Source organism: Sarcophilus harrisii, chromosome 4, assembly GCF_902635505.1.
Source record: "Sarcophilus harrisii chromosome 4, mSarHar1.11, whole genome shotgun sequence".
In the NCBI taxonomy this organism is placed as follows: Eukaryota; Metazoa; Chordata; class Mammalia; order Dasyuromorphia; family Dasyuridae; genus Sarcophilus; species Sarcophilus harrisii.
Genome location: NC_045429.1, coordinates 336,359,733 through 336,374,806, shown reverse-complemented (window position 1 = coordinate 336,374,806; position 15,074 = coordinate 336,359,733). Strand labels below are relative to the sequence as shown.

At 37.1% G+C, this 15,074-nt stretch overlaps 1 protein-coding gene across 1 annotated transcript; it reads left to right on the top strand.

Annotated features, from left to right (window-relative positions):
- Positions 1-312: 312 nt before the first annotated feature.
- Positions 313-14,020, top strand: LOC100931586 (keratin-associated protein 4-6-like). The gene is made up of 2 exons (XM_031968659.1): positions 313-825; positions 12,942-14,020. The coding sequence occupies exons 1-2, from the start codon at positions 360-362 to the stop codon at positions 13,394-13,396; spliced, it is 921 nt and encodes a 306-aa protein (XP_031824519.1). The 5' UTR covers positions 313-359; the 3' UTR covers positions 13,397-14,020.
- Positions 14,021-15,074: the final 1,054 nt, after the last annotated feature.

Genomic DNA, 15,074 nt, shown 5'->3' with positions numbered 1-15,074 from the left:
TCAGGAATTATGAGGTCCAACATTTAGCAATAATGAGCAATCTTTCTGATCATTTGAAGCATGAGTTACTAATATCTAATATTCATAAGGAAAAAGCACATTGGATGAGCATCTGAGTCAAGGGAAAGTCAGAATTATTAAATTATACTGGGAGTATTTTTGAGCTATTGAACTGGCCAATCCAATGCTCTTATTACTGAAGACATAAACAAAAACAAGGAAAGGTTTCTGTAATCTGGGAGAGTGATAGTATCTAGTCAGGGTATATAAAGGGACTAGGACAGAACAAAACAGAACATTCAGACTTCAAAAACCAACACTTCCTTCTTACCTAAACCAAACTAAAGCCAACCAACATCATGGTCAACTCCTGCTGTGGCTCTGTCTCCTCTGGCTGTTGCCAGCCTAGCTGCTGCCAGTCCAGCTGCTGCCAGCCCTGCTGTGGCCAGTCCAGCTGCTGCCAGCCCTGCTGTGGCCAGTCCTGCTGCTGCCAGCCCTGCTGCCCACCCAGGTGCTGCCTGCCAGTCTCCTGCCAAACCACCGTGTGCCGCCCAGTGAGCTGTGTGCCCAGGTGCAACCGCCCCATCTGTGACACCTGTTGCCCCCGTCGCTGCTGCCCCCCTCGCTGTGGACAGGATGGATGCTGTTGCCCCATCTCCTGCTGCCCCACCTCCTGTACAGCTGTGGTCTGTAGACCCTGCTGCTGGGCTTCCACCTGCTGCCAGCCCATTTCTGTGCAATCTCCTTGCTGCAGACCTCCTTGCTGCCAGCCAGCCCCCTGCCGCACCACCTGCCACACCTGCCCCACCTGTTGTTCCTCCTGCTGCTAAACAGCTCTACTAAGATCTAATAACTAAGAACCAGGATTACTCGTCCATTTAGCCCATTTATGTCTTTGGAAGTTAATTATAAGCTATAAAATATTATAAGCTATAAACTATCCATCTCTTCTATTATCCCTTTAACTTTAGCAATGCCTTTAAAAAAATGTTCTTCAAGACCACACATGAACATTTAACAAATGTTGCAAAAGTTCCAGCTTTCTCCACTTGAATTTCTGGGTTTGGAAATGTGAATGTATAGAATCTGACCTTTGTATCATTCTTAAGCATTTCAGATTTCCATGACTTTCAGATACTATTTGTGTCTTTTAAAATAAATTTTTACTTGACAAAGAACTTGCATTTCTAATATTCTTCACCAGAGGATTTATAGATAGAAAAAAATTTTTTTAGAAATTATCTGGTGATTCTTAATCTGGAATGGGTGAACTTTTTAAAAATATTTTTAAAATTATATGTCAATGTTATTGGCTCCTTTGAAATCCCATGTATTTTATGCCTTTAAAAACATATGTTATCCATAGGCTTCATCAGACTTTCAAGGAGATCCATGATGCAACCCCTAGTTATAGTTCAACATCCTTATTTTACATAGATCAAAAGAAGATTGCCAAGATCATACAGGTAGAAAACGGCAGAGCTGCGATTCAAACCATTATCTACTGGCTTACATCCCATGCCCTCTCCATCAGAAAATGCTACCTCACCTCTAAACTTTACAGACAAATAAAGTGATGTCCATTAACATGAACCAAGTTGTCCAAGAGTATACAGGAGATAAAGAGTAGAGGTAACATTTGAAACCAGTTCCTTCTTCTGAATTCATTTTCCACCCTTTGTTGTTGAAACTGCAAACTTATTGTCTCATATTGTAAAAGTCTAGAGACATAGAATCAGGTAGAGAATCAGATGGAAACAAAGAATATCTAATGGCCATTTAGAAAGTATGAATAATTTCAGTTTCTTATCATAACCTCTGAGTTTATTGAATAGGGAGCTCTTTTCACCAATAAAACCAGCAAATATTCACCTTAGAACTATAGAGACTTCCATGGAATGCTTGGCATTTATGTGACTTCTTCCTCCTCCTCCTCTTCCCCCCCCCTTCTAATTCTTCTCCTTTCTTCCTCTTTCTTTCCTCCTCTTCCTCTTTTCTCTGCTTCGTTTCCTCCTCCTTCTCTTTTCTCTTCTTTCTTTTCTATTTCTTCTCCTATTTCTCCTCCCTCTCCTTCTTTTCTTCCTCATCCTCCTTCTGCTTCACCTGCTCCTGTTTTTCTTCTTCTCCATCCTAATCAATCAATTAACATTTGACAAGCACCTCCTGGGGCTAGACGTATTGCTAAGTACTAAGAATACAAAGATATACAGATGAAACAATCACTTTGCTCTTAAAAAATTTGGTCTGACTTTGTTAAACATGAGCCCTCTGTTATATTACATCTATTGTTATAATTAGATTCAGGAACACGTACACAATGTACCTTAATGTGTGTAAAGAAAAGAAATTTTCTCTGTCAGTTGAATTTTCTTTTTTTGATCTGGGCTTAAATCTTAATTAAAAAAAAAGATAAGCATATCTCAAATACAATAGGTATTCTCTAAAACTCAAGAAAAAAAACTGGACTTGCAATTCCATATTATAAACTTGAATCCTTTGCAGTAAAAATACTTTCAACTTCTAGAGAGAAGAGTCAAATTTACAATAATTTGTCAAGCCCCAACAAGGATGAAGTGACTGGAACTTTGCCCAGGGGTTCTGAAATTTAGAGTGCTTCCAACAGTTTGATCTTCCAGCAGTACTTAAACAATTGAACTTCATCAAGAATAATTGTTGTTACTTGTCTTTCATTCTCAACAAAGACACCAGAGAGGTAATGCCATGACTTGTAAGTAAACTGAATTTAAATGAGGGAAGATTGTGCGAAATCACTTGCCTCACTTTCCCCTCTACAGCTTCTGGGTCCAGTGACCAGATACAGATCAGGAGGACTGAAAATGGCCCTGGATTCAAGAGGAGACCTTGCCCTTTTTAAGTTAAGGTTTTTAACAGGTTTCAGTTTGACTGAAGCTATGTCCATTCAATGTTTAAAGCTAGATAGCAGCTGAGGCAAAGAATCTCCTCTCTCATCTAGTTAAAAAACAAACAAACAACTAACTAACTAAATAAATAGGTTTATTTGTTTAATCAAGAATAATTATTTAAAATAGGAAGCAACTTGGTGGTATACATTTCCTCCTCCTCCTTTGGACAACCTTATAATCATTCCTTAACTTCAGGGAGGCAACCTTGCCCTGAAACTGTCCTAACAATGTCTTGGTGACACCCTCTACTTCAACTCATTATTTTTCTTTTAAAAAATGATATGTTTAAACTAATGCAGACAAGATTAGAAAGGAAGTAATAAACTGGGAAAACATTTTTACATCCAAAGGATCTGATAAAGGCTTCATTTCTAAAATATATAGAGAATTGACTCCAATTTATAATAATTCAAGCCATTCTCCAATTGATAAATGGTCAAAGGATATAAACAGACAATTTTCAGATGAAGAAATTGAAACTATTTGTAGCCACATGAAAAGGTGCTCCAAATCACTATTTATCAGAGAACTGCAAATCAAGACAACTCTGAGATATCACTACACACCTGTCAGATTGGCTAAGATGACAGGAAAAGATAATGACGAATGTTGGCGGGGATGTGGGAAAACTGGGACACTGATACATTATTGATGGAACTGTGAACAGATCCAACCATTCTGGAGAGCAGTTTGGAACTATGCTCAACAAGTTATCAAACTGTGCATACCCTTTGATTGAGCAGTGTTTCTATTGGGATTATATCCCACAGAGATCTTAAAAGAGGGAAAGGGATCCATATGTGCAAAAATGTTTGTGGCAACCTTTTTTATAGTGGCAAGAAACTGGAAACCGAGTGGATGCCCATCAGTTGGAGAATGGCTGAATAAATTATGGTATATGAATGCTATGGAATACTATTGTTCTGTAAGAAAAAACCAGCAGGATGATTTCAGAGAGGCTTGGAGAGACTTACATGAATTGATACAAAGTGTAGCGAGCAGAAACAGGAGATCATTATACACAGCAACAACAAGACAATATGATGATCAATTCTGATGGACGTGGCTCTTTTCAACACTGAGATGATTCAGAGCACTTCCACTTATGCAATGATGAAGAGAACCATCTAACCCAGAGAGAGAACCAATGTGAACAAAGGGTGGAACACAGCATAACATTCTTACTCTTTCTGTTATTTGCTTGCATTTTGTTTCTTTTTTCTCAGTTTTTCTTTTTCTTCCTTCTTGATCTGATTTTTCTTATGCAACCAGATGGCTGTGTGAATATGTATACACATATTGGATCTGGCATGTGTTATGGGCCAGAACTCTGAACTTGAAACAAGGATTCTTACAAGGTGTTAAGTCGGTGGAATTGATGAAGACATTGGTTATCTAGTTTAGTATGGTGCTTAATAGTTCTCTAATTTAGTACATGTACTTAGTACTTAATATAGTTCCACAAGATTCACACCTATGATAATGGAATATATAACAGCCAGCAAGGACTGAATGAGATTCATTCCACTTTCAGTCAGGCTCCTGGTGGCTCTCCTGGGAGACTGAGAGGCTAGGAGATAAAGGCAGAGAAGACAAGAGGACTGGAAGCTCTTGGAGCCAAGGAGAGAGAGATTCAATTCCATCTTCATCAGCCTTGTGGTGGCTGGCCTGGCCTCCTGTACTTCTCCACTGAAACCAAGTCCCCTCTGAAGACCACGAGAAAGCTAGCTGAGCACCAGGTGGAGACAATAAAGACTTTTGGACTTTTAACACCTAGCTATTCTTGTGGTGATTAATCTGCTAAAAAGAAGGCTGCCCCAGAGACTTCCAGAAAACCAAAACAGAACATTATATTTTGATGCTCAACATGGGAGGGGGGATGTATTTAGGAATATTTGACATGTATTGGACTGCGAGTGGGGGAGGGGATGGAGGGAAGAAGGGGAAAATCTGCAGCAGGAGTTAATGCAAGGATCAATGTTGGAAAAATTACCTATGCATATGCTTTGTGAATAAAAAGCTTTAATAAAAAAATTCTTGTTCAAAAAAGATGAACTTAAACTGGTGTCCCACCATATTTTAAAAATATATCCATATCAGTACAATTCTCATACATCCAAGTAAATGTTTCAATAAACATTTCATAAGTGAACTTCATCTTTAGAGTAAAACTCAGAATATCAGGAAAAACACCAAACTCATAACAATTGTCTTCTGGGCTCACTTATAAGTGTCTCTGAGTTATCCTTACCAAGCCAATCTGATTTTTGTTTCACTGCCATTGTCTGAGACTCCTTTGGCCTTAGCAATAATGATGGTGATGGCAACTACTTCTAGGTTTCAGTTTTATTTACAGTGATATTTTTTGAAGGTACCAGACCTAAAACTATGTTATAAAGCAGCAGTCATCAAAACCATTTGGTACTGGCTAAGAGATAGAGTAGTTGATCAGTGGAATAGGTTAGGTTCACAAGACACAAAAGTCAATGATTATAATAATCTAGTGTTTGACAAACCCAAAGACCCCAACTTCTGGATAAGAACTCACTATTTGACAAAAATTGTTGGAAAAATTGGAAATTAGTATGGCAGAAACTAGGCATTGACCCACACCTATGGGCATTGACCTATAGAAAAATAAGGTCAAAATGGGTTCATGATTTAGACATAAAGAATGATATGATAGTAAATTAGAAAAGTAATGATAGTGTATCTCTCAGATCTATGGATAAGGAAGAATTTTGTGGCCAAAGAAGAACTAGAGTATATTATAGAATGCAAAATGGATAATTTTGATTATATTGACTTAAAAAGTTTTTTGTACAAACAAAACTAATGCAGACAAGATTAGAAGAGAAGCAATAAACTGGAAAAAAATTTACATCCAAGTGGTCTGAAAAAGGTCTCATTTATAAAATATATAGAGAATTGACTCAAATTTATAAGAATTCAAGCCATTCTCCAATTGATAAATGATCAAAGGATAAGAACAGACAATTTTCAGATGAAGAAATTTAAACTGTTTATAATCATATAAAAATGCTCTAAATCATTATTAATTAGAGAAATACAAATTAAGACAACTCTGAGGTACCACTACACACCTCTCAGATTGGCTAAGATGACAGAAAAAGATAATAATGAATGTTGCAAGAGGTGGAAAAACTGAGAATTTAATACATTGTTGGTGGAGTTGTGAAATGATTCAACCATTCTACAGAGCAATTTGAAATTATGTCCAAAGGCCTATCAAACTGTGCATATCCTTTGATCCAGCAGTGTCTCTACTGGGCCTGTATCCAAAAGAGATCATGGAAAAGAGAAAAGGATCCACATGTGCAAAAATGTTTGTAGCAGCGCTCTTTGTAGTGGAAAGGAACTGGGAACTTAGTGGATGCCCATCAGTTAGAGAATGGCTGAATAAGTTATGGTATGTAAATGTTATAGAATATTATTGTTCTATAAGAAACAATCAGAAGGATGATTTCAGAGAGACCTGGAAAGACTTAAATGAACTGATGCTAAGTGAAGTGAGAAGAACCAGGAGAATGTTGTACACAGAAACAGCAAAATTATACAATGATCAATTCTGATGCCTGTGGCTCTTTTTTTTTTTTTTTAATAGCCTTTTATTTACAGGTTATATGTATGAGTAACTTTACAACATTAACAATTGCCAAACCTCTTGTTCCAATTTTTCCCCTCTTATCCCCCCACCCCCTCCCCCAGATGTCAGGATGACCAGTAGATGTTAAATATATTAAAATATAAATTAGATACACAATAAGTATTCATGACCAAACCGTTATTTTGCTGTACAAATAGAATCAGACTCTGAAATATTGTACAATTAACTTGTGAAGGAAATCAAAAATGCAGGTGGGCAAAAATATAGGGATTGGGAATTCAATGTAATGGTTTTTAGTCATCTCCCAGAGTTCTTTCGCTGGGCGTAGCTGGTTCAGTTCATTACTGCTCCATTGGAAATGATTTGGTTGATCTCATTGCTGAGGATGGCCAGGTCCATCAGAACTGGTCATCATCTAGTATTATTGTTGAAGTATATAATGATGTCTTGGCCCTACTCGTTTCACTCAGCATCAGTTCGTGTAAGTCTCTCCAGGCCTTTCTGAAATCATTCTGTTGGTCATTTCTAACAGAACAATAATATTCCATAATATTCATATACCACAATTTATTCAGCTATTCTCCAACTGATGAGCATCCACTCAGTTTCCAGTTTCTAGCCACTACAAAAAGGGCTGGCCTGTGGCTCTTTTCAACAGCAAAGTGATTCAGTCCAGTTCCAATGACCTTGTGATGAAGAGATCCATCTGCACCAAGAGAGAGGACTATGGAAACTGAATATATCACAACATAGTATTTTCACCTTTTTATGGTTGCTTGCATTTTGTTTTCTTTCTCAATTTTTCCTTTTTGATATAATTTTTCTTATGTACCATGATAATTTTGGAAATATGTATAGAAGAATTATACATGTTCAACTTATTGGATTACTTGTAATCTAGACGTGGCGATGTAGGGAATGGAAGGAAAGAAATTTGGAACAGAAGGTTTTGCAAAGCTGAATGTTGAAAATTATGCTTGTGTTGGAAAATAAACAAATTTAATAAAAAAAATAAATAAAATAAAGAACTGGCTTTTTTATCCATCTATTCATGTAATCCCTGTGGCTCAGTCATTCTTTTTACTGAGACATTAACTGGATTTATTATGGTGTTACCCTTTTTTTTTCCTTCTATTTTTAGTGTTATTATAAGGAAATAATGAAATAATATTTGTATATCGCTTAGCATAGCATCTGGTTTAAAGCAGGCACTTAATGAATTTTTCTTCTTTCCCAACCTTTCTTCCTTCTTTCCTTTCTTATTCACCACTTGAATTTCTTTCAATCCAAGACATTTCTTAATTTTTTGGTGTTTTCTCCAATTTGTTCTTTCTACAGCCTAATGATAAGACTCCCAGTAACTAGATGGATTTGACTGAGAGAATCTGAAGTATTGATAAAATTGCTCCCTAAGGCAAGCAGGGAAGGGCACTGATGGGGATCGGTTTAACCTTATAGTCCCACCCTCTGCAGAGGTGAAAGGTAGCCCCACTATGTCAAACCCCTGAGGTTAATTTCTCCTATAAATCTGTCCATGGTTCATGTCATCTTTGCTGAATCCCTTTTGGGATTATAGCCTGCCATGGTACTCTGCCTCATGGTGTCTTTCTCCTTCTTATAGCTAACTAAGTTTTTTAAGGTGCTAAATCCCTCTACAGATTTAGTCTGTCAGTTAAGAACATGTTATATTCCCTTTCTCCTGGTTAATTGTTCCACTAGTGAACTTGTCTTTTCCTTTGCTTAATTGCTAAAACTGTTTTCCTTGCTAGTTATGTGTTCTCGCAACTTTGTTCCATATTTACCATTCCTGGTGTACTTATTTTATTTTTTCATTTTATCCACAACCTCTTCTAAGTAAAGTTACCTTTTGTCAAAGAGAATGGCCATTGTGAATTCTTCACATGATCGAATCCTAATATTTGATACTTCCATCATTTGGAACAATGAATTACTACCCTGAACACATCACTAGTTTCTGAATTGGAATTTCAAGTTTTCATACATGCTATGATGTACAAACACTATTTTGCCCTCAATGTTATAGCTAAGATCTCCCAGCCTCTGCAAGAATTTTTAATGTTTGATTCTGTCACCTAGTACCTCAGCTTAGGTTTGGTTTTAGCAAACCATTCTCTCTTCCTTTCTTCTTATACATTCTTGAACTGGGAGTTGGCTGTGTACCTTCCTGTGACCCTCACAGATCCCAACCAGATTTTATGTATCACTAGAAGGCTTCTAGCATGAATCCAAGTGTTTTTCTGCCAAGATTATTATGTTGGTTCTCTCTCCTATTGTGGCTCCTGATATAGCTCAGTTATGGGCTGCCTAGGTGCTGAACTGCTAGTGGTCTAATCTGCATCTGTCTTCTACTATGATTCAGGAGAAGGCTGCCTGATTAGGCCATGTCCCCTGGGTCTCTATACTACCTGGCCCGAGTTTCCTGCCATCTTCTGTTATAGCTCAGGGTCAGGCTTCCAGCCCACTATACCACCAAGAGGCTGGTTTGGCCATACCTCTTCCTTTGGTTTGACTGATTACTGCTGCCTGAGTTCTGTGCAGCTTGTTTATCTTTTTGGGTCTGTTTCTTCCGTGGATTACTGGAAAATTGTTTGATGTGCCTTTCACTTACCTTTCCTACTCTTCTTTTAGGACCCACAAACTTGAATGATTCTTTTAGACAGTGCTGGACTGGTAGGGTGCATTTATAGCCATTTGTTTATTATTATTATTATTGTTCATTTTGTGTATTTTTTTAGAGCTTAACTACAGTCAGAATAAAGAAGGAATACGAAGGGGTATCGTGATTCCTCTAGTACCCACCTTCTTAAACTGTGGATTGTGATCTGACATGGGTTCTTGTAACTGAATGTGGGGGGGTCACAAAACTGTGATTTATTTGCAATAAATATTTTATTTGTATACTTATTTCATATACCTAAATATCCAGGGGCACATAAAAATTTCTTGGACAAAAAGGGGTTGTTAAGTGAAAAAAATTTAAGAAGTCCTACTCTAGTAGACATTCATATTAATCAAAAGCCTAGTGATATTTTAAAATTACATTTCAGAGGTCATTCAGTATACTGCCTTTTTGGGCTTTCTTGTTTATTCAACTCTTTCTATGTTTCTTTGACTTCCTCATTTCTAATTAGAGTACTCAGATTGTTTCTGGTTCTTTGCTACTACAAAGAATGTTCAGTTTCTTTACTAGTTTCAAATTCTTTACTATTATAAAAAGTGTTGTTATGAATATGTTGACTTAGATAAAACAGATGCATGACTATATATGTGTGTATATATATATACATATATATATATATGTATATATATATATATATATATATACACACGCACACACACATATAAAGTTGTTTTGTCGTTCTTTTCCTTCAGTCATGCCTTGCTCTTCATGGACTCATTTGAGTTTTGTTTTGTTAGTTGTTGTTTTGTCAAAGATTCTCGGATGATTTACTGTTTCCTTCTCCAGCTCCTTTGAGCATGTATATATGTATATATACATATTTTAAAATACTCACATACTTATATACACAGGGTTTTGGTAGACACTGGCACAGGACCACGCAGCAACAGCATGCCTTCATCAGAGAAGGTACTGTCCTCTATAAACAAAGCAGAATTGAAGTAGCTCAGAAAGATCTACTTCTAATGAAAGTAGAGAGTCTACTCCCAATGTTCATAAGGACTATTTTGTGTCCAACCTGTGGCAAAGCATTCTGAGCTCATATTAGTCTGATCAGTCACAGACACATTAACTCGATTCTAACATGTCATTTTGGTACTCTGAGAACAAAGGACAACAACCAACCAATGATAGATAGGTAGATAGATAGACAGACAGACACACACACACACACACATATACAACTTTTATTATAGTCTTTTGACTTTCTTAGGGCATAATAATAAGATTGCTAGGTCAAAAGGTGTGATTGCTTTAGTTATTTTTCTTACATAATTGCTAATTGATATCTGGAAGAAATAAACAAATTCAGAGCTTTAGCAACAAAACAATAGTGTGCATATTTTCCTGTGACTGCTCCTACATTGGTTACTCCAACTTTCTGTCATCTTTGTCAATTTCCAGGATGTCATATATACCTCAGTCAACTTAATTTGTATTTATCCTCTTATTAGAAATTTAGAGTATGTTTTCAAACAGTCACATATTGTTTGTAATTCTTTTGAAAATATTTTATCTACTGCAATACTTTGTCTATTGGAGAATAGACAGAATTTTCAATTAGGTTCTAAAGAAGCTATGTTTAGATTCTAGATCTTTTTATTAGCTATGTGACTTCAGAAAAGTCATTTCATTATTTTGGGCCTCAGTTTCCTGAATTTATAAGATAAGGGAATTGGACTAAATGGTTTTTATGGTCCTTCTAGGTTGGATGTCTTTCATCTTATATCTAGAAATCATACTTTCATTCATTATACAGTACTTCATGCAACTATTTTCCCTTTCTATAATGTTCTTGTTTTATTTCCATTGATTTTATTTATGATGAAATTTCAATTATATGAAACAAAAATTGTCAATGTCTTTTTTAATCTCCTCTGTCTTGTTTGGTTAAGAATTCTTCTCATAACCATGGTTGTCAAAAGTATTTCCTCCCATTTTTTTCTTCACATTTTAAAAATAATGTAACCTTTTATATTCAAACCATGTAGTCATTTTGAGCTAAATTTGGTGTATAGTTGTAAGATGTTGTAAAGTTCATTTTTGCCAAACTTCTTTTCAAAGCTTCATCATATGAAAATCAATAGAAGCCAGGTCTCCAGCAGCTTGAGGTCTTTGACTAGAGGAACATCCCACTGAGTTAAGAGCACCCCACAGAATGCTGCCTCTTGGGATAGTGGGGAGTAAAGAAAGCCATATATGACTTTACTCTGACTAAATTTATGTCCATCTGTCTATACTGTCTTATTCTGTGTTTGGTTGTGAATATCAATAGACCATTTTAACCTATTCTAGTTTTGCTGCATGCCATTCACCCATATTCTGCCCTAAATTTGCAGTGCAGAGTTCATTCTTTGGCATTATGTCACAGAAACGAAGAAAGGAACAATGATCAGGAATGTTGAAGTCCTTTTCTGGTCTTTGGAAATCAATATACATTTCCTATGCATGTTCAATGGACATAATTTAGCAAAAAACATTTATTAAGTGCCTTTAACATTTAGAGTGCTATACTAGGGCCTGGAATAAAATGTGACTGTAACATGACTCTAAATGGCATGAACAAAAATGAAATTGATGCAAAAAAGAGGTGTGAACAAATTGTTATGAGAAATTTGAAAGGGGTGATTGTCAGTGTGTAGAATAAAGATTCCCCAGAAAAGGTGGCTCCTAATTGGACCAGAAAAGAAGGGAAGCATTTCATCAGATAGAGATGTGAATTGCCCATTCTAAGCAAAAACAATTTGAGCAAAGGAGCAAATGGAGATAGAAAAGAAAAGGACAAAGTCAGACAACAGTGAATAGTTCGATCTAGCTGTAACAATAAATATGTGAAGGGGAGGAGTGTTAGGAAACCATGGAAAGGGTCTTTTGCCATACATTAAAAGGGAGCTGAAATTTAGAGGGCAGGGAAAAAGATGGCGGGGTACATGCATTCAAAACATTAAACAGTGCATAAGATAAAAATAAATGAGAAAAAGGAAAAAGTAAGAGTCAGAAGAACAAGTTTCCACCGAGCAGTAGTTCAGACATAGGACCTGATCTTGATAGTAATTCTTTGAGTATAGAGGAGGGGACAGATGTGAGATATTTTGGAAATAGAATCAGTGGGATATGGCAGCTGAGGAATAAATAGTAGCAAAAGGGAAGAGTCAATGGTGACTCTAAATCCAAGCCCATGTGACTAAGAGAATAGTAATGGTATCTACTCTTTTTGCCTAAGACTCTTTGGGAATAGAACGGACTAATGTCCAGTAAGGCTCCTTTCCATTTTGAAATAGAAGAATACCAGATCATCTTGGAAAAATACTTCCATCCTTAGTCATAAAATGTCCTTGAGTTCTATCTGGCCTTACCTGGCTATCAGTCTATCACCTGACTAAAATAGTACTTAAATAATAAAGAATAATTAGAGTTGTGATCCTTAAAGTCTTTGAAGTCAAGACATTAAGTTCTGATTTTAGAAGTAAATAGTAGAATGGAATGAGACCTAATTAAATAATCTTTCTTGAGTAAGAAGACTTCAAAGGAAACTAAAAGACAACCAACCATTCCAGGAAATATAAACAAAAACAAGGAAAAGTTCCTGGGTTCTATGGAATGAACAGTACATACCCAGGATATATAAAGGGCTCAGAACAAGATAGGGCATTCAGACTTAAAAACCAACTCCTCCTTACTACCTAAACAAAACCAAAACCAAGCAATACCATGGTCAGCTCCTGCTGTGGCTCTATCTCCTCTGGCTGCTGCCAGCCCAGCTGCTGCCAGTCCAGCTGCTGCCAGCCTTGCTGTGGCCAGTCCAGCTGCTGCTGTCCACCCAGGTGCTGCCTGCCAGTTTCCTGCCAAACCACTGTGTGCCGCCCAGTGAGCTGTGTGCCCAGGTGCAGCCGCCCCATCTGTGACACCTGTTGCCCCCGTCGCTGCTGTCCCCCTTGCTGCGGACAGGACGGCTGCTGCTGCCCTATCTCCTGCTGCCCCACCTCTTGCACAGCTGTGGTCTGCAGACCCTGCTGCTGGGCTTCCACCTGCTGCCAGCCCATTTCTGTGCAATCCCCTTGCTGTAGACCCCCCTGCTGCCAGCCAGCCCCCTGCCGCACCACCTGCCATAGCTGTCCCACTTGCTGCTCCTCCTGCTGCTGAGCCTCACTAGCAACTAACAGAAGGCAGAATTATTTTTTTCAACAAATCCCTCTACCTTCTACCATGCCCCTCTCTACCCATTACAAGTTCCACTGCCCTCTACTATGAGGTTTTTTTGTGGTTTCTTGAAAAGCGACTCATCTATTGACCATCTTACAAGAATTAATCCAACTCTAGATGAAATACTTACTTCATCCCACCTCCAACTGTAACAGATGGCTGCCAACTCGAGACTTGGTTGGAAAAATTGTCACAGAAATCACTAATGTTTTTCAAGAGGTTTATTGATGCTGAATAGTAAACCAAACTTTTTAATAAGAATGAAGATCTCTACTGTACCCTAATATATTTGATTATTTCATCAAATAATGCTCTAGCCCTCTGACCTGCCTCACCTATCCTCACAATAGCTTGTGCTTTAGATTGTGCTGCCTCTCTCTTCTCCAATAAACTTATCTTTTCCAGCATAAAAACAATGTAGTTCTTGTTCTTTTCATTTCAGTGGGGCTTCATAAATGAATATAAAGAGTGGTAGACATGAAATGCTAACCCTGCCTCAGGCATTTACAAGCTGCCCAGGACATTGGGCAAGTCTTTTAATTTCTTCCAGCTTCATTTTTCTTATCTGTAAAATGGGGGCAATAGTAGACGATATTTGAAAGGATGAAATATAATGTTGAAATTCTTTGAAACATTAAAGTGCCATATGAATGCCACTACTACTACTACTAATATAATAATAACAACCATTTCTCATTTAAATTCCTTAATTTTTTATTTTCTGTTATTATTATCTTTTTTTTTCTGAGACAATTGTAGTTAAGTGACTTGCCCAGGGTCCACAGCCATGAAGTGTTAAGTGTCTGAGTTCAGATTTGAACGCAGCTCCTCCTGACTTCAGAGCTGGTGCTCTATCTACTATACCAACTAGCTGCCCCAAATTCCTCAGTTTTTTAATAAAGAAACTGAAACCAAGAAAATAGAAATGATTTGCCTAAGATCACACAAGATCTAGGTGGCACAGTGGATTGAGTGTTGTACTTGAGTTCAAATCCATACTCAGGAACTTATCAGTGTTGTACTCCTGAGCAAGTCATGGAAACTTCCCTGGTCTATGTTTTATCACCTGTAAAATGGTAATAACAACAGTATCTGTCTATCACAGTTGTTGTGAAGATAAAAGGAGATATTTGTAGATCACTTTGTAAGCCTTAAAATTCTATCTACAAATGCCAGCCATTTACCATCTTCTCTGTTGGGAAGAAAGCTCTTTGAAAGTATGTTCCACAAGAGTTTCTCTTTGGACTATCCCAACTCCAGGTAGTCTATTTGTCACCTTTCTCATGAATTGGCTTTTATGTTTTACTGTATCAAACTGGACTTTGTTATACACTATTAAGTATAAATCTGCTGAGAAATGACCATCACCAATGAGTAAATCTTCCCTTCTGCTTAACTTTCTATTATCTTTGCAATTTTTAAAAAATGCAATTGTTGTCTGGGGTTAACAGTGTTCTTTCTAAGATTTGAAAAGGGCTTCCTCTAATTCAGCACTGAAGTTGGTGCTATTTTTATTTTTTGCCTCTAATAATAATTAAAATAACAATACCATGATCTCCAATATGAATATTTTCTTCATCACTTAACTTGTCCCTTCTTCCCCTGGGTAACTTTTGTC

What these genes read in the sequence shown, in the direction of transcription:
- LOC100931586 (XM_031968659.1), top strand. Translation starts at nt 360, where the DNA reads ATGGTCAACTCCTGCTGTGGCTCTGTCTCCTCTGGCTGTTGCCAGCCT. An exon ending in CACCTGTTGTTCCTCCTGCT is followed by an intron (nt 826 to 12,941) that starts GCTAAACAGCTC and finishes TTACTACCTAAA; the next exon opens with CAAAACCAAAACCAAGCAAT.